Source organism: Equus przewalskii, chromosome 5 (assembly GCF_037783145.1).
Source record: "Equus przewalskii isolate Varuska chromosome 5, EquPr2, whole genome shotgun sequence".
Classification (NCBI taxonomy): Eukaryota; Metazoa; Chordata; class Mammalia; order Perissodactyla; family Equidae; genus Equus; species Equus przewalskii.
Window position 1 is genome coordinate 41,108,858 of NC_091835.1, and position 25,265 is coordinate 41,134,122.

At 37.1% G+C, this 25,265-nt stretch overlaps 1 protein-coding gene across 5 annotated transcripts in view; it reads right to left on the reverse strand.

Annotated features, from left to right (window-relative positions):
- Window positions 1-5,489: 5,489 nt before the first annotated feature.
- LRP6 (LDL receptor related protein 6) overlaps window positions 5,490-25,265 on the reverse strand; it is a 169,113-nt gene continuing 149,337 nt past the window's right edge. For all 5 annotated transcript variants that reach the window (XM_070619118.1, XM_070619121.1, XM_070619117.1 and 2 more), the window contains 6 exons: window positions 21,024-21,260; window positions 20,237-20,347; window positions 16,105-16,335; window positions 14,441-14,577; window positions 13,675-13,772; window positions 5,490-11,016 (listed from right to left, as the gene is read on the reverse strand). In XM_070619118.1, coding sequence (XP_070475219.1) covers window positions 10,722-11,016; window positions 13,675-13,772; window positions 14,441-14,577; window positions 16,105-16,335; window positions 20,237-20,347; window positions 21,024-21,260 — 1,109 coding nt within the window. In that variant the 3' untranslated portion in view covers window positions 5,490-10,721. The remainder of the gene's footprint in view (window positions 11,017-13,674; window positions 13,773-14,440; window positions 14,578-16,104; window positions 16,336-20,236; window positions 20,348-21,023; window positions 21,261-25,265) is intronic.

The following is a 25,265-nucleotide window of genomic DNA, read 5'->3' on the forward strand; positions in this document are numbered from 1 at the left end:
TTTCTTATCTCTAAATTTTTTAAAAAGAATTGACTGTTTAAAGCAAAAATAACAATGTATCATGACATTTATAACATGCAGAAGCAAAATATATGACAATAAAAACACAAGGGACTGGAGGAGGAAAAGGAAATAGACTGTTATAAGGTTCTCATACTATATGCAAAGTGGTGTCCTATTTCAAGGTAGATGACAGCAAGTTAAGGACACATACTGTAAATCATACAGCAATGACTACATATGAGCATAGCTAGTGAGTCAATAGTGGGCATAAAATGGAATACTAAAAGATACTCAATTCAGAAGAAGGCCAGAGAAGAAAAAAAAAGAACAGCTGGGACAAAAACAGCAAGATGGTAGAGAAACCCAATCATAGCAATAAATGCATTAAGTAGAAATGGCTAAACACTCCAATTAAAATACAGAAATAGAATCAATAAAAATGACCCAACTACACTCTATGTAGCTTTTTTTTGGGGGGGAAGATTGGCCCTGAGCTAACATCTGTGCCCTTCTTCCTCTATTTTATATATGGGATGCCTGCCTCAGCATGGCTTGATGAGCGGTGCTAGGGATCCGAACCAGTGAACCCCAGACCGCCAAGGCAGAGTGCGCAAACTTAACTGCAGCACCACTGGACCAGCCCGGCAACTAAGCTCTGTTCTAAGTCTGAACAAGAAAGAGAGGTAGGTTAAAAGCAAAAGAATAAAAAATATATACAGAACTAATAAGAAAGTTGATATGGATATATTAATACCAGTCAAAGTAGACTCAGGTCAAGGAAAATAAGGACAAAGAGGGACATTACATAATGACAAAAGGGTGATTTATTAAGACCTAACAATCCTAAATTATGCAGAGTTCAAAATAAAGCAAAAACTGACAAAACTAAAAGGCAAAATAGATAAATCCACAATTACAGTTGGAGATTTCAACACTCTTCTCTCAGTAATTGATAGAAGCAGACAGAAAATCAGTAAGCATGCTGAGGGCTTGAACGATATTAACCAAACAGACCTAACTAACCTTTGTAGAAAACTGTTATCTAATAACTGCAGAATACTCAAGTGCCCATAAAACAGTCACCATTACAAGACCATAGTCTGGCCCATCAAACAATCTCAATAAATTTAAAAGGATTAAAATCATGATCATTAAAATCTATGATCATTACAGAATTAAATCTAAAAATAACAAAAAGATACCTGGAAAATTCATGAATATTTACAAATTAAACACATTTTTATGTAATCCATGGTTCAAAGAGAAAGTCACAAGTAAAACTGAAAAACGTTTTGAACTGAACGAAAATGAAAACACCAAAATTTGTGGCATGTAGCTAAATTGTGCTTAGAGGAAAATGTATGGCTTTAAATGCTTCTATCACAGAAAACAAAGGTCTAAAATCAGTGACTTACGCCTCCACCTTAAGCAGCTAGCAAATTTAACCAAAATAAGTAAAAGGAAGGAAATAATGAGTAGACAGCAATGAAATTGAATATGGACATACAATAGAGAAAAATAAATTAGAACAAGAGCTGATTTTTTTAAAAAATCAATAATATCGATACAACTTCAGTTTGACTGACCAATATAAGACATAAATTACCAATGTCAGAAATAAAAATAGGCATTAAAAGGATAAGGGACATACTTTATGTCAATAAATTGACAACTTAAATGAACAAATTTCTTGAAACACATAAATGATGAAAATGGACATAACAATGGAAAATATGAATAGCCCTCAATCTAAACTGAGTTCTCACTTAAAAACTTTACTGTGGGGGCCGGCCTGGTGGTGCAGCGGTTAAGTGCACACGTTCTGCTTCGGTGGCCAAGAGTTCGCCCATTCGGATCCTGGGTGCAGACATGGCATCACTTGGCAAGCCATGCTGTGGTAGGTGTCCCACGTATACAGTAGAGGAAGATGGGCACGGATGTTAGCTCAGGGCCAGTCTTCCTCAGCAAAAAAGAAGAGGATTGGCAGATGTTAGCTCAGGGCTAGTCTTCCTCAAAAAACTTTACTGTGATATATATACATCTGCCCCTAAGACTCACAGCACTGCACAGAACTTGAGGTCCTGAACTTTTCCTTCCCATGGAACCCCAGGAAAAAAGGACTCAAAATACAAGTCTTCAAGGCCATGCAGTTGGGTAATGGCAGTGGGGAACTTTTGGTAGGATCATCAGAAGTCAAAAAGCTCTCAAGATAACCACTTTTGTCTGCCATAGAGCATGTGCTGTACCATGGGCCTTGGGCGGTCTCTCTTTTGAGAGGTGTACATTTCTTTGGAATGCACAGCAAGACCAGAGAAGGTGCTGAGGGAAGCAGGCATCAAATAGGTATGTGCACAGAATAGGCTACCACATCGGTGTTTGGCCTCCAGGAGACTCTACCCTGTAATACTATTCATTGCCCAGAATGCTTTATGGACAAGTGGCTCTCTGGAACAGGTAGCGAACTGGCTGAAGAGTCAAGGTTGAGAAAACTCTATTCGAGATTGATACAACAGATACTGAGAATAAGAGTTCAGACATGCCTTGACAGTTAATTAAAACGGAACAGAGACAAGAATCTAAATCTCAGTTCAGTGTCCTTTTCCTTCCACCCATTGCCAACTGTCTCTGATCAAATTTTGCAGTGGAGTTTTTCATAATCAAATTGGGTATTTCTCATCAAATTTGGTTACTAATCGATTGATTATTTTGAGGAAAAAATGGGCTACTTAGCATGGTACCTGGTGGACAGTAAATGCAGGCCAAATGTTAGCAAGGTTATCCTTTACTTTTAGCCTCTTTACTGGGGAAGATTGGCTTTACATCGTGACTCAATCTGAATTTACAAATGCAAATCTCAGGTGGGAAATCCCCCGGGGGACAAGGGGAGATTGTGCACAGTGCATGATGGTACAAATGGATAGAACCCGAGATCTCAGTACAGTGTAGGGGAGGAAAAATATCCGAGCTCTTGACTGGGACCCTTGTAACAAGAGATTAACTAGAGAAAAGCATACAAATATATTTGAGTTTTATGGGACACAGGAGCCCTCATAAGGAAATGAAGACCCAAAGAAAAGGTTAAACCTGAGTGTTTTTATGCGAGGTTTGATGAAGAGTGGGAAGTCATGGAAAGATATGATAGGACTAAGAGTAGGAGCTAAGTGTAGTAAACTGAGGGAAGCTTAGCAAGGCCTGTTTGTTCAGTCTTCTCTGTGTCCCTTCCTCTTCTGAGACAAGGATGCTCTCTCCTCTGGGTATAGCAAGGGCACCTCTCACATGAGAGATTATGACCTGCTTCAGGGGAAGGTCAGAGTCCTTCTTGCACCTGCTATTACTCAAATTTCTTTGTTAAAATATTCAATATGCCAAGTTGCCATATTTTGGGGTGGCATGTCCTGAACCCCACCAGCAGTAATTCATCTTTTGATTTTACAGAAATAATGCAACCATATACAAGACAAAGAATTAAAATGGAAAAGACTGCATAAACTAAGCTGAAAAATCTATCTGGAAAGAAGAACCCAAAACAACTTGCAGTGTGTTCCCCATTGCTGAGCTTGTCTTTATTTTTTATTTATTTTTTTGAGGAAGATCAGCCCTGAGCTAACATCTGCTGCCAATCCTCCTCTTTTTGCTGAGGAAGACTGGCCCTGAGCTAACATCCATGCCTATCTTCCTCTACTGTATACGTGGGACACCTACCACAGCATGGCTTGCCAAGCGGTGCCATGTCCACACCCGGGATCTGAACCAGTGAACCCTGGGCTGCCAAAGTGGAACATGTGCACTTAACCACTGTGCAGGGCTGGCCCCTTGAGCTTGCCTTTAAGTCAGGCAAACCAATCATAGCTCTGCCTCCTTTCTTTGACTCACTGGGAACAGCAAAACATGTGATTGTTGTTTTCCCTCCAAGGGAAAGTATGGGAGGTTTCAGCAAAGAAGCTACAGGAAGCTCACTTATTCAAAGGCATCTGATAAGGAAAGACCTTTATATTAAAACTTGGTTTCCATTTAATGATCTAATGTTTGGGCTCAACTACTGCCAAACAAAAAGCAGTTTTCCTCTCTTATCAAATGAGCAAACAAGACTCAAGCAGGATGTGGTAGTTCTGAGTTCTCATTGGTTTCTCCATGGACCCTTATGCAAAAAGTATTGTGGGGAAGAAAAATAATTTTCCCTCTACCCTTCTGAGTTCTTAGCTGAGACCCCTGTAATAAAAGGCAAAGTAACAAAAGAAAAACAAGTTTATTAACATGTATGCCTTTTGTATACACAGCAGATACTCAGGGAAAAATGAGTAACTCCCCCAGGTGGCTTACAATTCAGGCTTAAATACCATCTTGTTACCGCACAAAATTGGGGTTCTCTTGCCCAATGTGCATAAAACAGCCAGTTAATTATGGCACCAGCTTTTGGGAAAAGAAATCAGCTTTATTCTGTGATCTGCAGGGAGACAGGGGGCATGTGCTCTGGGATCTGCCTCCCTGATTCAGGATCTGGGGCAAAATTTAAGAGGTTAGGGAGAACAGGCTGGCATTCCGAAATGCTGGCAGGACAGGCTTTGATTGGTGGGCGTCAAGCATTTATGGTAAGGTTCTAAACAGTCTTCAAGCCTTTCTAGTCAGGTTCTAAACATTTATGATGAGGTGGGGAAGGAATTTTAAGACCAGATCCTCCTGACTGTTGGACCCCCCCCCCCCCCTTCTGATAAGAGTCTGACCTTTAAGTTCCGCTCATGTCCCAGTCCTTCTGTCGTATGGGGAGGAGAATGCGGTCATTTCAGGTCAAGATTTCTGCACATGCTCTGGCTACATGGCGTCGCAAATTTTCTGAAAGACAGTTTCTTAATTACTCTGTTGATAAAATGTGGTCAGTTGAACTGGTCCTGCAAGGCCCACGGTTACAATCTTAATAGGAAAAGAGGAGGGAGGATGTAGGCCTCTTAGAGGAGGGTAAATGATTTTTAGGAAAGATGAATGGGCCCTTAGAAGGACAGATGGGAGGTATGATAGTTTGTGACAAAGTTGGTCTGGGCTGTGGTGTCCACTTCCGGTCTCCTCTCCTGTGATGAGTCAATTTTCTCTGGTTGATGAATCTCCCAGGGAGGGGATTTAGGATTTATGACAATTGTGTTCCTTTCAGAGAATCTGTCTTTAGGTAGACAGAGGACAGTTCAGAGAAAGCCAATCTATGCATTTGCTCTAAGTGTTTACAGCTCAAAATAAGATGCCAAAGTGGCACAGTTTGAGGTTGTACATTCTGCTACCCTTCAGTATCATCGTTATCATTGGCTCTGCACCAGGAAAAGCAATGTTCATTTTTAAAGCTAATTTGTAAGGGGGTGGGGGGTACTCAGTGTCCTCATCGGGACTCCTTCCAGTTTACTAAAACCAAGAGCAGCCCTGAAGCACAAACTCTTTTCCTTAGTCTCTGCTCCCAATCACAGCATTGACAACTGAAACTAAGCAACAGCCCTTCTCAAATCTCTCTTCCAAGGTTGAAGTTTATTTGAAATGCAAACAACAAAGGTCAGTTTTGTCGTGTCTGAAACACACCAGTCGTATATCACAGCAAAGCACAATAAGCTGATTTAATTTCTTGCTGAAAAAAATGACACTTCTATTTTTCCACTGTTTTATTATAAAAATCAACATTTCATTTGTTACAACTCAGCTTATTGTAATAATCAAAAAGGGGATTTATACAAGGTATTTTTATACAGTTTACAATTAAAGCACTTATTTTACAAAAAGAGGGAAGTGAATAGTGGACAAGGGCTGACCAAATGTTGGCCATTAAAATATAAATACATCCTTGCAAAGCACCATCGTACCAAAGTCCATGAACAAGAAACACCAGCTGACTTTAAGACAATGACGAAGATTAAAGCTTAAGAAAAAATTTAAAAACACAAAGGATAAACATCTGAAAGCAGCACCAGATCCTTCACTTGCAAATACGGCTAGTCCAGCTTAACTTCTTGGTATCCTCTTTTATTCTTTTCAAGTTTTCCTCGCTAACCCCAGATACTTAATTTCATGTAACATTAGATTTAATCAGACCTTCTTTGCTTTATTTTCCTTTTAGCATTCATACTTAGGCATTGTTATATATATATATCTCCCTGCCCTGCTCATATCTGATTTAAAACAAAAAATGGACAGTTAAGCACAAGCACACTGTCTATAACTCTTTGGTGTTAACTTTCGGGCAAACCCTAAGTAACGGTGGGAAATTTAAAAGTTAGTTTTTGTTAGGTCTATACTCCACTTCTGAGTACAAGAAATCACTTAGTTTATAATTCTATCTGTAAAGCCATGATGATTTTTTTTAGCAATAAACTTAAGAATGGTTTAAGGATGGCTTATGAAAAAGAACAAGAGTAACGTTTACCTGGGCTGAAGGAGGGTGAAGACAGTCAGTAATTTCATTCTAAGTAATCTAGATTAACCTAAGAATCTACCCCCCACCCTCCAGGCCCCAGCTTAGTTTAATAAGATGCGGAATCAAGTCAAACAAATATCCTGAGAATATGGATTCACAATGTTGATAATTTAAATTTTTTAAAAAACTATAAATGCAAAATATTATGCTTTAGGTCCCAAATCCTCTAAAACTTTGAGAATTTCAAAAGCTAAATTTTGAGACTATTATGAAGTGATGCCAGGCAAGAAGTCAGAAACCACACATATGCTACCAGTACTTTCTAAAATCATGTTACTTCTCTTGGTTCATTTTAGGTTTGTACAATGAAAGGAATACCAAATAAAATTAAATTTCTCGAGTTTAAGAATTTTCAGAACATGTTTTAAACAACACTTGATTATAAACTTCTTTATGACTCAGTTCACGTCTACACTTAGTGTATAGTCTCATTTGCAGATGCCCAAACATTTGTCGGTCAACTGACATTCACATACTCATATCCAAATTCCAGACATACTATGTATGTCACTATACAGACTTAAGCCCTGTACTTAATAAAAGTATGACACATTTGGGGTGTGAAAAGTCCAAGATTTTTTTTCTGAATCTCGTTAATGAGTAATGGTAACCAACATGCAGTTCTTATGACATGCAAATCAATGAAGTGGCAAGTTTTCCCCTGCAAGAGAGAAAACTATTTAAAAAGCCACATTTTTACGAATCTAATCTAGGCACTGGACTAGATAGGTAAACAGCAGCAGCACATCCATCACAGAGAAGCAGGCTTGCTTAAGGCAAGCCTCTCCGGTACCAGAAGGAATTAGTTTTTACTCTGATTGTTGGTATCAGGTCACGTAAATACACACAGTTGATTAACCGGCTGGGTAAGCTGCACCTACTAAGTCTACTTGAAGTATTTATTCTTCATTAATGGGCCGAATGGCAGAACAAAAAGACGTTCTTCCAAAATAAATTGGTATCTAATGCAGCTGGTGGCTATTTTTATATCTTGACATCAAATAAGTTGGCCTTATACAAATTATTGAGTTTAGAGTATTTCTAAATGATGAACAAATACAGTCCTCAATCATCGTAAAATCTTACTGTTCAAAGCCCCCCCCCAAATTATTGTCCTATATTAGATGAAAATGGACTGCCATGTCTTCATTTACAAATACATATCATCCCTGTAGAATAGTTGTCTCAAACTTATTAAAGGGTCAGATATTTCTCGATATTCACCAAGTATTTTTATATTAAAATTAAAATAACAATTTCTACTAAACAGACATCTCATGATATGCTAGTATAGAAGAGTGGCAAGCAAGTGTCAAAGGCATAATACAATTTCATGAAAGAAACATTAATACTCAGAAAATTCTCTCCCTTTACTCTGTTTTTATCTTGTGACTATGCTATTACCTGCTTTATGCAGCAAAACCTCTTGGGCCACTGTTCTATAAGCCCAGGGCTCTGCGGGAGCTAAGTTCAAAGATATAAAAGTTCAGAGTTATGAAAGACCACTTCAACGCAGAATAGCTTACTACAGTGCATTGGAAGTACGCTGTGCTGAAGTTCATTTCTCAGATAATTTTAATCACATCAGTAAGTGGGTATACTTTAAGATGTATTCAAAATACACACTTTTGTATTTAAGGAATCTAATGAACTTTTACTCATTTTTCCCCCATGGACAATGAATCTTTTCACTTTTCTCCTTCAACCTTTTTCACTTTTCCCTTGATCTGTCTTCCTATACGTTTATTTTTTATCCTCAGGTTTTCCAATTAAAGCTCTTGTGTTTAATAGTCAAGGTAGTTTGCTTAAGCTTAACTGTCCATGTAATCTGAGGGCCAGTAAATCTTTCCCCAATTTTGACAACTCTCTCATTTAAAGGTACTTTCAAAAACATTGAGAATCCATCTCAACTACCCCAGAAAGAGGATTCTGAGATTAAGCTGACTGCCTTCAAATAATTTCAAACAAATTGGCACACAAATTAGTATTTTGCAAGAAGAGGCCATTGCCATCGCAGTACAAGCACTTGGACTGAGATATAACAAGGCAATATTCTTCTTAGTTCATTATAGTGCAAGTTTCCACATGGGAAGCCCACCAGATAAAGATGCACATTAAAAAATGTAAACATATAGAATTCTCAAATTCTAATTGATACCCAGTTATTGCTAACCTTTCTATCTTCATTTAAGCATTGAGTGCCCCTGTGTGTCACCAAATGCAACTTCAATGTCCATTTTGTTAGACTGTGAGCACTTTGTCCCATCAACAGGAAGAATTAACGCTCGTCTGACTGAAATGCAAGACACTGATGGATCATCATTTATTTATATGCAAAATCAAGTGCACCTGATTCGTATAAGGTATCCCCAACAGTCGAAGCACTATTCTGAAACCACATTTTTTCTCTTTAAAAAGTTTACTTAGGTATTTTTTAACTGCTTAAAAATTTACTTCAACCCTACCAAAATTAGGAATCTTTTCTTTCATTGTTTTCTCTTGGGCCCTGAAATCTAGAGAGGCCTCAACAAGACAGAATCAAAACAAAAAGAAAAACAATCGTTTAATAACTCACCAACATCTGTTAAGGTAAAAATACATTAGTTTAAAAAAACATTCAATTTTAGCAGAGAAGTGCTGGAAACACGTAAAAAGTAGGAAACTAACTTCCGGCAAGGTGGCAGAGCAGTGCTAGAATCATTCCACAGGTCAGCCCTAATAGCTGAAGATGTAGCAGCCCCAGTACTGTGCAGGTGCAGGTCGGGTCAGGTTACAGAAGAGCCTTCCATTATTCCCCTCCACCCAAGTTCTGACAACTGAGAAGTTAATAGTTTGCCTTCTCACTTAACCCACATTGTCAAATTTGTTAAATCATCTTAATCCATAATAGGATAAGAGAGAACACACATAAAAATATATAAGAGGTGATTATAAGAATAATTTGTGGATAATTTGAAAACAATCTAACATTCACATTAGGTAACAGAAAGATATTAAACTCACGTCACACATTAGAAGAGGTATGTATGTAGATATCATTCAGAGAAAAATTGGCCTAAAGAACATGAAAATGTCACAAACAGTTAATAAAGGGAAAACCTAATGATAACAAAAAATTCTCTTTTTAAATAGATTGTCTCTAACCGGAACATATTTAAATGTTTTATTAGAAAAAATATATATATAAAAATGATTTCATACTGTGATATTATATGCTGAAAGTACTGCAAGGATATATGATTAATTTACAATAAAAACACAATGGTTAAATTTGTAATTTTTAAACACTGTCTACATGTGTTGTAAAATGCTGTAACACTTTAATGAGCATTAAAACAATCTTAGAAGTAAAGAGGAGCAATAATATGTCTAACCTTTGATCATTACGCAAAAACAGCAGTCAAATTGAAGAGCTAAGCCTACTGGGGAATGGAGCTAGTAGAAATAGTAAAATGAAACTTTAATTTCGAAAATTCCATTTAATCACTCCTCAGATAAAAAGCTTTGAATAAATCATGATATCTTGGCAAAATGGCCTACAAAGCTGCTGAGGGAGGAAGCAAGGTGAAACACCTAGAGAAAAAATTACTTCTTGATGAGGTGTGGGTTCTAAGGTAGGGACAGAAATGCCCCACAGAATCTTACCAGACAGCTGATCTCTCCTACAACAGTGACGCCCAGAATGGATTTTTATAAATATTAATTTTCCTTGCTAAAATTGTTGGCTTCCTAGAGAAAACAAAGCCCTTTATCCAAAGTTAGTATTAATTTCTTTTTTTTCTTTAATGATTTCTTAAACTTGTTGGCCCTCATATCTTAGTTAACACGAAGAGTATTTGGCTACTTCCAAGTATCTATGGTTTGCTGTTCTAAGATGAACTTAATTGCTTCTTTTTTTTTTTGGTATCAATAAAGCCCAGACATTCCTGGTCAGTGATGCCTTTATTATTCCTGTTTCCTTTGTACTCAGTCACTTCACTGGGTTTAAGGCATGCTTTGTGTATTTAGTTTGCAAAAATAAAATTTTTAGTACAAATTTATTTTTTATACAAATTTTTATGGCACAAGCAGCAAATCTGCTGTTTTAAGAAAATATATAAATATCCTTTTCTTCTGTACAAATATCTCCAGTATTCCCTACCCCATTTATAATTTTTAACTGTACATGGTCTGCCTCATCCTTCTCTAATAGCTCCCTCCCCCCCTCCAGATCTCAACCACATGTGTATTTACATTTTCGCGTTGGAGGCAGTCAGAGGAGGAGGGCCCCTCCTCAGGAGGAGTCTGTACACGGAGAAGGGGGCGGTGGGTAGAGATGGTGAGAGTAGCTCCTCTCTGTGTACGGAGAGGGTGGGCAGCTTTCATAGTTCTCTTCTGCCGACAAGTATTGGCTTCGGGGTGTGGGAGGTGGGGGCACAGGCTCTGAGTCATAGTTCAAGTCACTAGTGTAGCCCTTGGCTGTTGCCACTGAGGTCATTCTCCGGCTGGGAGCATAGTCACTGTCACAGACATCTGTGCTGCAGGGTGTGGTGGGGGGTGCAAAGTGCCGGTAACTGTAGGGTCTGTAACTGGTACAGGAAGAAAAGCAAGAGAAGCAAATTTAGTTTTACAGAAAAGTGGTTTTCCCTATCAGAATAAATACAAAGGTATTAGATGTGAACTTCACCTTGAAGATAAGCTATTACAATTTAAATTTGCACAGACCAAGAGGCAATTTTCAATGGCAGACTGGAGGAGGAAGATATTTTATATTTGCAAATACAATGTGATTAGAGGCAATTAAAAATGGATACGATGGGAATGCAGAGGTGAACTCAATTTAGCCCCTGGAGGTGCTCTTATACCTTTAAGCTAAACTGCATCACAGAGTAATTGGAAAATGTCTCAGTTACACATTTTGCATTTAGTCTATGGAGTGGACCTCATGAATTTTTGCCATTCTGTGGTCTGTGAGAAGAATAGGTCTTTGCATATTTTACACTACTCAAACACGTTAGCATTCCCTCGACATTCTTTAACCGCTCTATAATTTACCTGATGAATAATTTAATGATGTCTGAAGACTTTGATCTCTCTAAAACTCAAATACTGTACAGCCCAGCTGAACTGTGGCAGAGAGCCTACCTGTCCCACTCCTTTACTATCAGCAAGGGGAACCACTGTGGTTTGAGGGAAAGAGTTTTGATTCCTTGTGTCCAGACAAGCATCATAGCGTAAGAGCAGCTTTAACTGAACATGAAAATGATAAATTCTAACAAGTATTCCAGAGACCTAATTTATTTCTTATACATGTTTATCTATCTTTTCAAATAATCTGCAGCTGTTAATCAAGTTTGAACATCGCTAACTAAAGAAAAAGGCATTCACTGGAAAGAAAGGAACGCACTAGTGAAAATAAGAGCTAACAAAGTGCTGGTTTTTCTATCATTTCTACTTCTATCTGTAACTTCTTATACCATTTATATTCTAAATATGGTAAAGTTGATCTGATTTCATATTTATGCCAATCAAGATTTAGTCATATGATTTCTCATCAAACAAAGTGACTGCAAGGGAGGGGCAAGAGCAAGTTAAACTGAAGGAACAAGTCATAGAATACCCGGTGATAGAGAGCGCCACAAGATAACATCCCAGGACACAAGCCATTTGATATCACTTAGGGCTCGCCTCAAAAGAAATGGCTGCCAGAAGACCAAATGCTACCTGACCTGCTGAGCAGGTTCTCAAGCACTCTTACTAACAACACTGACAGGATGTCCTAGTATTTTTTAGGTCTTATCTTTCTGTCCAGTCAAGTGCTGAGCCTTGGTGAACCTTCTTGGCTCAACATTTAAAAGGCCCAACACTTCCATTTTCACAGAGAGAAAAAAAAAAACCCAGGAAAGAAAGAAAGGAAATTGTTTTAAGTTCCAGTTTAGACAAAAATCTTACGAAATAAAAAGTCTGCTCAAAAGAAACAAACTGGGCTTAATTTGAGATGTGGCAAATGGTCAAACGAGAATTGTTTTTAATGCAATTATGTTTATTTTAATCAGTATTTTATTTAAAGAAATTAATTTTTTTAAAATACAATTTTAGGTCTTTCCTTTTGTTTTTTCAATTTTCAGGTTTCTGACTTTCTATTTTGGCTTTTTAGAACAACTTGTTACAAGGAAAGCAACATTTACAATAAAACATAAAAACAATCAGTTCAGAGTAAAGCCTGTCGCAAACAGTCCTATCTATAAACTGAAATGAGAGATAGGAATAAGATACTATCAACAGTTTCCCCTTGATTTCTATACATATGTAAGGTTATGTAAGGGCAATCTGACTGGAATGCTGGGAACATCTTAACTAGAAGACAATAGGCACCTGAGGGAAGCCAATAAACAGCAGACACTACGTGCTTAGATAGAGGATATCAAGCTGTTGATCCTCTGCCGGCCTTGCAAACAAGATGGAAGAGTAAGGATGACACACTAGTACTTAACCTGCTCAATATGCTCTACAGGCTCACAAATCAGCACAAAGGCATAATTTCTCCCTTTTGGCTTACAAACTCATTTCATTTATTTTATTGAGTCATGATTTATTCCATGCAACTATATGAGAAATCTTACATTCCAGATTGTAATAACATATGCGAGCAAGGGCTGAACTTAAGCTTCCCTCAAATTCTGTGTTCTCAATATCCCTGCTGTTTTAGAGCTCTCACAACTCTCTGAACCATAGTCTGATCTGAGGATTCCATTCTTAGACTATCAATCAAACTTAACCTGAGAGTAACCTACTTTAAAACCCGTCACTCAGGTGGGAAGCTTTTCCTTAGAATACTGCCAAAGCACTGGAGGTTCTACTTTATTACTCTAAAAGCGGGCATTTGTGGCTCTCTTTAAAGAAATGTATAATGCCCTGAAAGAAAAAGATTTGTTGTAGGGGCAATGTCAGCATTACCAAGATAAGATGCCTATTTTCTCTCGGTGACCATTGTCTACTCATTCGGGGCTACAGCAAGCCCACAACTAGAATACTTCTTCCTTCTAATACGTACTTTAACTTACAACCATGTGTTGCTTAATGATGGGGATACGTTCTGAGAAATGAATTGCTAGGCGATTTCGTCATTGTGCGAACATCCTAGAGGGTACTTACATATACCTAGATGGTATAGTTTACTACACACCTAGACTATATGGTACAAATCTTATGGGACTACCAACATGTTAGAGGAGGATGTGTATTACCTGTAGGACCTATGAGTAGAAGGACTGTTTGAAGAATAACCAAATTCCATAGTGTAATGTGATCGTTCTGTAGCTGGGGATGGCGGAGGGTTCAAAATCTAAACAGACAAATAATTTAAATTATTAAAATATCAATAGTCTATCCTAGACAGAGACTATTAGACTTTATTTGAACTTCTCTTCCTTCATCTCTGTTCATATTCCTCTCCATTACATTATTAGCACAATCTTTCTTTTCCCAAGAACTGACTTCAACTAGTACTTTAGGATTGTGGCTCTCCACTCCCCAAGACACAATTTCATCATGGCTAAACAGTGCAAGGTGATGAGAAGGAAATCAATAATCTGTAAGTCACTGGTTTAAGTTCAGCACAGCTGGGTTCTGATTTCTTAAAATTATGAATGCTTAAAGAAAAATTACCAACATAGGAGAAGTACCAGGTATGGTTCCTCTTTGGGGAGGTCATGGAATGAAGGTCCTAAGCCTCTCAGAAGGTACTATTTAGTAGTTCTACTTTTACCTGAAATATGAAATTAATGTCCAGTTCTTCCAAATATGCTGGTAACTACACAATAAACTTAAAGATTTGTAAGTGCTTGTATGGCGGTGGTAAATCCTTCTTTGAGCCATATTTATATGCCTAAATTCTATACTAAAAATCATTTTACACTCCCATTGCTGCATACCTACATTTAAATGAGTTACAAATCTAAGATCCTATTTATCTTAGCATTCAAAGTGAAACAAAGGAAAACAGACTCTTACTGCAGGAAAGTAAGTGCCTTTGGTGCTTGAAGAACTACTTGATGATGCTCCTGTGACATGAGCGCGATCATAAGGGGGTCCACTGCTTCCTCCCATGATACTGAGCGAGCTGATCATTGATTTACCTCGAGACATTCCTAAAATGAAAGAGGATAAATACTGAAGATGAATAAGACCAATAAAAATGCATGAAATAATTTTATTCAAAACTAGGATTATAAATACCTATAGTCAAACAGTTTGATTTTAAAACAATTTATGCCCTCTTTTCCTAATAATAATTGAAAATACTTTCAATTTTCAAGGAGAAGGGAAATGCATGTTCTCCAGAAATGAACACTTCCATTGAGGGCTGGCCTAGAACAAAGCCAAGAACAGCTCCTATCCCTTCCCTCCCCAGGATGAAAGCACAGCTCCTCAAAATGAGAGGTTTTTCAACCTCTTAGAGGATTTGAGGAAGAAAGGACTATGGAGAGTGGAGGTTGTGAAGCAGGGTAGACTAAACAATAATTTGCTCATAAGGAAACTAAACTCATTTTTAAGGATATAAACACAATGTACGGAAATTATTTCTTCATCTACTGGATGCAAATGTTGTTGGAACTATAACCACCAATGCGAAAGAAGAAATTCTGTTTTTTCCAGTGACTCCCCAAATTCCACTAGTTGAAAATAGGAATGGCAGCAAGGAATCATTATCATTAACAGTTTAAAAACCACGTCTGTTTACTTAGAGTTAAACCTAAAATACGTTCTCATTTTCAGAGGGCTTTTGCCTGGTACTCCTTTTCTATATTCAATAAAAGAAAGGCTTCTTTTCACTAAGGGCACAAGAAAGCATTCAAAAGAAAGTTGTACTTCCCCAGAGCACTACACTCCACCCAAGTATAGAACTTCGGGCTACTTGTCTATGCCTAAACAAACCCTAGGCCCACCGTCATCACCTACAGTTAGGAGAAAACATAAGAACATAACCCTCCCGGAGCCGGCCCCATGGCTGAGTGGTTAAGTTCGCATGCTCCGCTTCGGCAGCCCAGCGTTTCACCGGTTGGAATCCTGGGCACGGACAGGGCACTGCTCAACAGGCCATGCTGAGGTGGCATCCCACATGCCACAGCTGGAAGGACCCACAACTAAAGTACAAAACTATGTACCGGGGGGCTTTGGGGAGAAAAAGGTAAAATAAAATCTTTAAAAAAAAAAGAATATAACCCTCCCTATCACCAAGATATTTCCAAATCTTATTTGATGAAAAGGAGTCGTTATCTATATTTTGGCCTCCTTAAATTCCTGGGCTCAGCAGTACTCAGGTCCCTGGTAGTGAATCTAAAGCATGTGTGGTTTATGACTCTTTTCACCAAATGACTAGCTGACTCACTTTCAGTGGAGTGCACTCAGAAATGCGGTATATGCGGTATATACATAAATGCTTCTGTATGTGTTTGCTTTACATCTTTTGGCAATTTCTACCAAACCATACTTAAGGTCTTTTGTGTATAGAGAAGGTGCTCAAAGTAAAAGAGAATATTTGTTCTTACAATTTTTTAAACTCTAAGTAGTTTAGTTTGAAATAGATTCTAGGAAGTATCTTGTTTCCATAATGGAAACTTGGTAATCTTGCCAGGACCCAAGACTTGATTCTCAATGGATCAGTCTTAACTCACCTGGAAGAGATCCTGACAAAGAACTGGGGTGTGGCACATAACCAAGGGGAACAGAAGCTGGTCCGTGAACTACATAGTCATTAGTCATGGTTTCTCCATCTCCCTTCATACGTGGACACAACATCCTCTGGCAGATAAAGTATATGGTTCCAGACACAAAAATGGTGACAATTACTCCAATAACTGAACCAACTGTATTGGTGGCCTGTGGTGCTGGCTCCTCAGTTGGATCTAAAATGAGAATGCAGTACAGTTATATAATGGAAAAACAATTGTAGATTCAAAATAGTAATTGAAAAGAGGGCTAGCGAGCAGAACATGAGCCTAATGAAGACAAATATTTTTCTTTTTTATGAACATGTATACACCATGCCCCATGGATATATGGATAAATGCCATCATTAGGAATGAAAACGAACTATCCTAAGTGAAGACAGAAATAAAAGAATACGATGAGAAGTATAATTGTAAATTGATATAAACAAAGATGTTAAGTGCATTACAGATTTCATCATTAAGAAGCTTTAAATACATACATAGATAAAATCTATCCTACTTCATTCATATGCAGAATCATAAAAATCAACAAGGTTATTTTGGAATTTCAGAGAAAATTTTAGGACCAGAAGGGATGGACCTAGAAAAGTCATCAAATGTTTTACCTGGAATGGTGAAGGCACCAAAAGCAGCCCTGAGCTTGATTTTAGGTTTGATAAATGACATTTAGGCCTGGTGAAGGGAAATTAGAAGCTAAAGATGAGCATTAGCTCTCAGGCCCAATATGCTGCTGCCTTTGAGGTGAGTCTAGTTGCCTTAGAGCAAGGAACATAAGGTCTCTGATATCTGAGTTAGAAGATAGGCCAGAAGAATAAGGCCAGAGCATTAGAGAACGAGAAGAAGACAGCGCCCATGGCATCTACCTTCACAGGATCCCTGAGCTATTTGAGGCTTTAGAAGAGGAGAGTATCACTATTAGAGGCAGAGGGAAATAGCAAAAGGGCTCATCAAACTTGAGCATTACTATTCTATTTAGAGGGAAAATTGTTCCATTCTGAACAGTCAGACTTAATCTCACAATTGAAGACCCTTTAAAAACCTTCCTTCTGCTTCATCTTACCTCAAATCTCCCATCCACGTAGCTAAACTCACCCTCTGACAGATTAAATGAAAGAAATGAGAGAAAATGACATCACTAAGTTACATAACATGTAAGGGCTGCCAGTCACATATTTCGTCTATGGATTCCGAGGCACAGACTCTCGTTAGTCCTTATGAGCAACCATTCCATCTTTCTCATTCCTTTTCAGTGCCTTGGCATTCCTTTCTAATGCCAAGCTTCAAGAAAGAATAGCTTACACTCACTAATTCCAATTCTTAATCTGTGGGTCACATGTTAACTCACTGAAATCAGGCTTCTATCCTCACCACCACACTGAAACACTAGCTGGGCAAAGGTCAAAGTTCTCCCATTTGCCATATTCAATAAATTCTTCAACTCCTTGACCTCTCTATATATTCAATACCGCTGGCTCTTGTTTTCTTCTCAAAAATGTCCAACCAATGTCCTTCCGAAATACCACTCTCTTAGTTTTACTCTGATTATTCTCTGTATAAAACAGAGATAAATAAAAAACCTGTATCAGTCAAACATTACATCTGCAGCCAAGATATGGAATGGTATTTCAGTTTTCAGTCCCTGCTACATACTCTAGTTAATGACTACAGTCACTCAGTGAGGTGCCTGTGAGTTAACCTAAACTGATCAATTGTATCTAAGGGTTTGGTAATCTCTTTTAATTTTATTTCTGAAATCTATCCTCTCCTTTCCACCGCCACTGCTCCTCTTGATTTAGATCTTCATCTTCTGTCTGAACTACAAAAGCCTCCTAAGCATTTTTAAATTATAGGCTGCAAGTCATTAGGTGATGGAAACAATTTAGTGGGCTGCAATCAGCATTTTAAAACAGAAAACTTCAGAACGCAATACATAATATGGGTAAATACTGTTGTATGGCACTTCTGTATCTTTACATATGCATCCACATCACTGCATTCCTCTTGATCTGGTCACAAAAGTTTGAAAGCAACCAATCTAACAGATTTTCCTGCCTATAATCTTATCACCTCCAATCTATCTGCTTTACAGCTTTCACAATTATGGAGCCATGCCCGTCCTTTCCTTAAGTTTTTCAATGACTTTCCATTATTCTGGAATATTGTCAAGGCTTTTCGGAAGAAAAGCAAAGTCCTCCATGATCTTAGCTTTACATGTTACCTCTTGCTGACATCCCTCAAGACATAGCCTATATTTTGGCAGTCCTATTTACATGTAGTTGCCCAAAGGTGCCTGTTTGACTCTGCTTTTGAACAAGATATTCCCTCTGTATGGAATGCAATCTCTCTACTTACCTGCATAATTAATGCTATTCGCTGATCAACATCAAATCTTAAGCACCATTTTTCTAAGAAATTTTCTTTGACTGAACCTCATCTTCATTTCTGAAGATGTGACCACTCTCTCCTTCGTGCTACTACTTTTATAGATCTCTATTATAGCACACTGGATGTCATTTATCACACTTCTTTATCAAAAGTACCTACTATGAGTCAGGCTATATGTTTTATATATTATACATTAAATCATTTAATTTTCTCACAACTACCAGGCTAAATATTATTACCTTCATTTTAAAGACAAAGAAACTAAGGTTTAACAAGAACAAATAATTTGCTGGTAAGAGATGGAGCTAGAATTCAATCCATCTCAGTCTGGGTTTAAAATCCCAATTCTTGGGGCCAGCCCAGTGGGGGAGCAGTTAAGTTCACATGTTCCGCTTCTCGGCAGCCCAGCGTTCACCGGTTCGGATCCCGGGTGCGGACATGGCACCGCTTGGCAAAAGCCATGCTGTGGTAGGCGTCCCACGTATAAAGCAGAGGAAGACAGGCATGGATGTTAGCTCAGGGCCAGTCGTCCTCAGCAAAAAGAGGAGGATTGGCAGTAGTTAGCTCAAGGCTAATCTTCCTCAAAAATAAATTAAAATTAAAATTAAAAATAAAATAAATAAAATCCCAATTCTTACTACTACCTCAACCATGGAGGACTTTGAGAAACTTGGTACAGGTACCATGTATCCTCAGCACATAGCAGGTATTCAGTAAATGCTTGTTGAACAAATAAACAGATTCTAAAGTCTTAGTGTGTATCCCATTTGAATTTTGTAAAAATACTAGGTTAAAGTCTTCATTAAGATACAAGAGTTTTTGGGGCTGGCCCCGTGGCCGAGTGGTGAAGTTTGCGCGCTCCGCTGCAGGCGGCCCAGTGTTTCGTTAGTTCGAATCCTGGGCGCGGACACGGCACTGCTCATCAGACCACGCTGAGGCAGCGTCCCACATGCCACAACTAGAAGAACCCACAACGAAGAATACACAACTATGTACCAGGGGGCTTTGGGGAGAAAAAGGAAAAATTAAAATCTTTAAAAAAAAAAAAAAAGATACAAGAGTTTTTAAATGAGTTTTACCTAAATTCATTAAACCAGTTTTGACAGGGTAGACCTGGCTTATGCTGAATTCTAGTCAAAACTAAGTTTATCAGTTTGGGATATATTTTACGTTAGGGCATTGGTCAATAGTTATAAACTTTGAAGAAACTATAGGCTACTAGGTGTAGGGTCTCTCGGCACAGGGGTACATGGTGGCCAAAGTATCCTCAGGCTGCATTTTAAGGCAGCTCTTCAACTCACTGAGAGACTGGTGGAAATATGTCCAAAAAAAGGGGGCGACTTTAAACATGGACTAACATTCAGAAACTCTCAAATTCAGAACACTGATTAATTTCCATGTCACTAAACTGTTTGAGACTGTCTTAACTTTAGCTGTGGCAAAATAATATTTATCTTTTCTGATGCTTTACTAAATGTTTCTGTGAAGATTTTTGTGCACAAGAAAACTGCTATCTTTAAGGAATTAAAAGCAAAATATAAAGAAAATCCTTGGTACAAATCATTAGTTTAACATTAATACTTGTTTCTTAATAAGCAAATATTGATTATAAGTGAACCTCACACATAAAGGAAAAAGTATTTTTAAAATTCTCCCTTAAGAGTAATATACAAGTTTTAGTCCTACTTACAACAATCCAGTTCATCTGACTTGTCACTGCAATCCACATTATGATCACATTTCTTGTGTTTTCCAATGCACTGACCATTAGCACAGCGGAACTGATCAATTAAACAAAGCACTGGGAAAAAATGCAAATAGTTTTCTTATTTTCACTATCATGTAAAGCCAAACTCTGACAAGAGTCAAAAGGTGCTGTCTGGGTGCAAATGAAAAACAAATTAGACCTTTAGATATAACTTTCAAAATTATTCTCTGGAGATTTCCATTGGTAGAGAGAAAAGAGTAGAGAAAGGAATCTAGCAGGAAATTTCCTATTTTGTTCTTTATGTTAAATTTCATCCCTCACTAATAATTTTGTCAAGAATTAAATAATTCTACACACATTTCTAGACACCAAAAAATTCTAGAGAATTTGTTGGTTTGTTTGGTTTGTTGCTGTTGTCTTTTTTACTGTGCTAAAGGTTAGCAGAAAGAAGAGGAAAATATGGAATTATTTTACATTGTAATAAATAAATCTACTAATTCAGAGTTCGTTGGTAGCAAGAACTATTTTTACATATTGAAGCTCTAATCTTTTGGCCTCATTTCTCAATTTGAAAAGCTTATTCACGTATAAGTGAGTGCACATTAAGCGAATTAAAAAACAATTTGGAACATGCTACTATGTTTGGACATAATAAAGTCAAATGGATTTGAAAAACTCCAAATCTACCACTGAGCCAAAGCAATACTCTGAATTTCAAACAACTTAATGGAAAAAAGATTACATATCCAGGCCCTAAGAATGTGGATACCTTCACAGTTCTTCTCATCTGATTTATCCTGACAGTTTGCATCTCCATTGCATCGGAGGGCACCATCAATACACTGCCCACTGGCACACTGGAACTGGGACTCTGAGCATACAGGACAGTTGAGCTCATCACTGTGGTCTTCACATTCAGTAAACCCATCGCACCTCCAAGCCACAGGGATACAGTCAATTTCTCCCGTGAAACAAGTAAACTGCTGAGGAGAACACGTTGGGGGTTCTTCAAATGAACAAGGGGAGGGGAGTGACAAAAACACAGTAATAGTCACACAGAGGTACAAACATTTACACCTGAGTGCAGTTCAATAATTATCATATATAAAACACTTTATAGTAGATAAAATTTGCAAACTATCTCATCTAATCAGAGAAGTAATAAAATTTTTACACTACTTCATTTAGATTCACTAACTTGCAAAACATTATAATAGCAGAAGTTTTCAAGCAAGATTACTGTATTTGCAACCCATTAGAATCTCACACATAACCTAGGAATAATCACTATAATCATCAACCTCCAAATATTTTAAAGTTACCCTAGAATTCATAACTTTTCTATCTCTGAGTTTCTCAAAGAGTGTCCCTCAAACCCCTGGGGGTCCCTGAGACCTCTTTCAGAGGATCTACAAGGTCAAAACTATTTTATAATAATACTAAGATGTCACTTGCCTTTCTCACTACATTTGCACTAATGCTACAAAAGGAATGGTGGGTAAAACTCTTGGCATTTTAGCAGACACAAGGCAACGGCATCAAATTGTACTAGTAGTCACTGCATTCTACATAGCCACACACTCACAGTAAAAAATAAAAAAAGAAAGCACTAGTTTCATTTAAGAATGTTCTTGATGAATTAGTAAATATATTAATTATATTAAAACCAACTCTTTGAGTACACGTCTCTTCCACATTCTGTTTGACAAAATGAGAAGTATGCACAAAGCTCATGTTGCGTACCTAAGTATGACGGTTTCTCAAGGAAAAGCTCTGAGTTGTAAACTCATCCTAAAATGGAATCCACTTTTATTTGAAAGAACAACTGCCAAATAAACTACAGTCATTTACACTTGGGTATTTGGAAGAAAGCTTAAAAAAACCCAAAGAACAAGTGAGTCTGTTACTTCAAGGAAAACAATGGCAAATTATAACACGGGAGCTTTCAATCAGAAATTCTAATTTTGGGAAACCTGTGTCTAATACTATAAGCTTGACAGATTCTGATGAGAGAGGTGTTGATATTAAAATGTGATTTTTTTGATATTGCATAACAAAATGCATCAAAATCTGAAGATCTGGGGATTTCTGATGGAATGCTAATATTTCCAAATGACCAAGATGTAAGGATACAAAACTGTGCATGAATAAAATATCCATTCAGAGCACAAAATAGATCAAAGGATTTTAATATAAGAGACTGTGAAAAGTTAACTGATAATGGTTCAAATTCCACACTGCAACTAAACCTATAGAAAACTAAGACTTATCAAGATTTGGTGTAGAATTCAAGATGAATATCCATAGTTATTAAAAGGTTATTATTATAGTGCTCTGTTTTCCAACTACATATCTGTATGAGGTCAAATTTCTTCATCTATTTCAACCAAAACTACATATTACAACAGATTGAATGCAAAAGTAGACATGAGAATCCAACCCAACCTTAAGGGTTTGCAAAAATGTAAAAATAATGTCACATTTCTCACTAAAATTATTTTTCTTTAAAAATATAGTTCATTTTCTTAACAGATTTCATTTGAGAACATGTAACGGTTCATTACTGTTATTTTCAATAAATTTTTTTAAGGTTCTTGATTTTAAATTTTACTACAGTAAATATAGATAAATATAACCTATGCAAACAAAAGCTCTTTGGGATCCTCAACAATTTTTTAAAATATAAAAATATGCTGAGACCAAACAGTTTGAGAATTGCCATTTAATCCCAATTTCTTTGTTTTGTAAATGAGAAAACTGAGGCTCAGAGAGGCTAAGTGACTGCCCAAAGTCACAGAGCTTCCCATAATAAGGGCTGATTAAAAAAAGATAAGACTAGAAAGGCAGTCTCTTTATTTTTAGCCCACTGCCTTTACCATGACATCACAGGCTCTCTGACTTACTTTAAAAACGTTTCTGTTAGTAAATTGTCTAAAGAATACAACTTTATTATCTAACTATGGATCAGAAAACTTTTATCTTTAAAACAGAGACTATTGCAGATTACAGGTGAGTATTTTATACTGGGAATTTGAGGGATTATTTACAGAGGGAACTTGAGCATATTACGTATTCAGCACTACAGTAGATCACGGACAGAATAAAAATAGATAAAATATGGTCCATGTCTTTAAAGAGCTTTTAATTCGGTTGGGGACAGGAAGCGACTAATGAATATGAAACAAACGATTACATTAGTCTGAAGTGCATGTCATGCAAACTGTGGTAACAAGCGCTACAACTTCGAGAAAGAGAACAACAACAGCTGGCAAAGGTTTCACAGATCACGAGGAGACTAGCTGCACCTTGAAAAGTGAGTAAGATTTAGGATGGGCATGCAAGAAGAGAAATACATCCCTGAAATACCACGAGGAAACCCAGCAAGGAAAAACGAAACAGAACATGCCACAGTCAGCATCAAATTCTAAACAGCCAAACAAAAATACAGTGAGCAAGCTGGGAAGAAATACAAAATGAGATGGATAGTAAGACAGGCTCAAATGAAAACACATCTTGAAGGTCAGGCAGAGGAATTTAGATTTTGTATTTCATTTGTCGCCACTGTAAAATCAATCACACAAAAAATCCTGTACACAAATATTCACTGCGGTTTTATTCTTAATAACAAAAAAATTGAAAACAATTAAAACGTCCCTCAAGAGATAAATAATAAATTGTGGCATATTTATACAATGAAACACTACTCAGCAATAAGAAGAAAATAACTACTGATACACTCCACTATACAGCTGAATCTCAAAAATATATTAAGCAATAGAATCTAGACATAAAAAGAGTACATACATCACAATTCCTTACATAAAGCACAAGAACAGGCAAAGCTAAACTATGGGGCTATGGTGGTTACTTCTGCAAGAGGAGAACTGGCTACTAATGGACAGAAAGGTACTTTTTTTAATGACAACACTGTATATCTTGATTTGAGTGTTGGTAACAGTCGTATTCATTTGTTAAAACACACTATTCATTTAATGCATACATTATAAAATAATCAGTAAAAGTGAAGAAAAAAATCAAAGGTCTTTTAAACATTTTCTAAATGGAAGGTGATATCCTTGCTTCAGTTTTATCTACGTTATCATTACATAAGGGTAAATTCTTCTAGGATTTGCCTTTTTAGAGTAACAATACAGCACCCTGATATGGAAATACTTGCTATTTTTTTAGTGGTAAAATATACTTAAAGTTTACCACTTCACCCATTTGAAAGTGTACAGCTCAGTGGCATTAAGTACATCCACACTGTTGTGTGCTTGCCATTTTTGAGGGGATACTTCAGGTCCCAGAGCTTAACTTTTACTCTGTACATATCTGATCTTGCTTACTAAATTGTATGCTCTTTCTCAAAGATCTTCAAACCACCTCCAGTCCAAGCACAGTGCCTCACAGCTGCTACTCAATACATGTCATTTATTTTTAAAAACATAAAGGAAAGTTAGAAGAATAAAATATTCTTATAATACCATCTTATCAACAATTTTTATATTTTGAGTGTATATGCTCTTTCAATCTTTGTCCACAGAAATACGCTTTTTACGTACCTGTCATCACAGCAGGAAACACCATTTTAATAATTTTTTTCCACTTGAGCCAAATTTTGGCTACATTTTTACATCAGCTTATGATCATGATGCTTAATAGCTGTATAAACTTAGTTATTTTACTTAATAGTTTTCTTATCATTAGAAATAAGACTGTTTTTTAAACTTCTCCCACTGTAGAGAACAGTCTTTTTCCTTCGGTTGAATTGACTTAGAATTATCCCCAAGAGGAGGATTTCCGAGCTAAGGGAATAAATATTATTATCGTGTTTGATGCTACCATACTATGCTTAACAAAGGAATGTACCAATTTGTTATGCTCTCATTGAGTGACTGAACTAGTTTCACTACAACATTGTTACCACCCAGTGATATAAACAATTTTTTTCCCCAAGATAAATAAGAAAAACAATAGGGAACTACTGAAGGATATGAACAAAAGAATATTC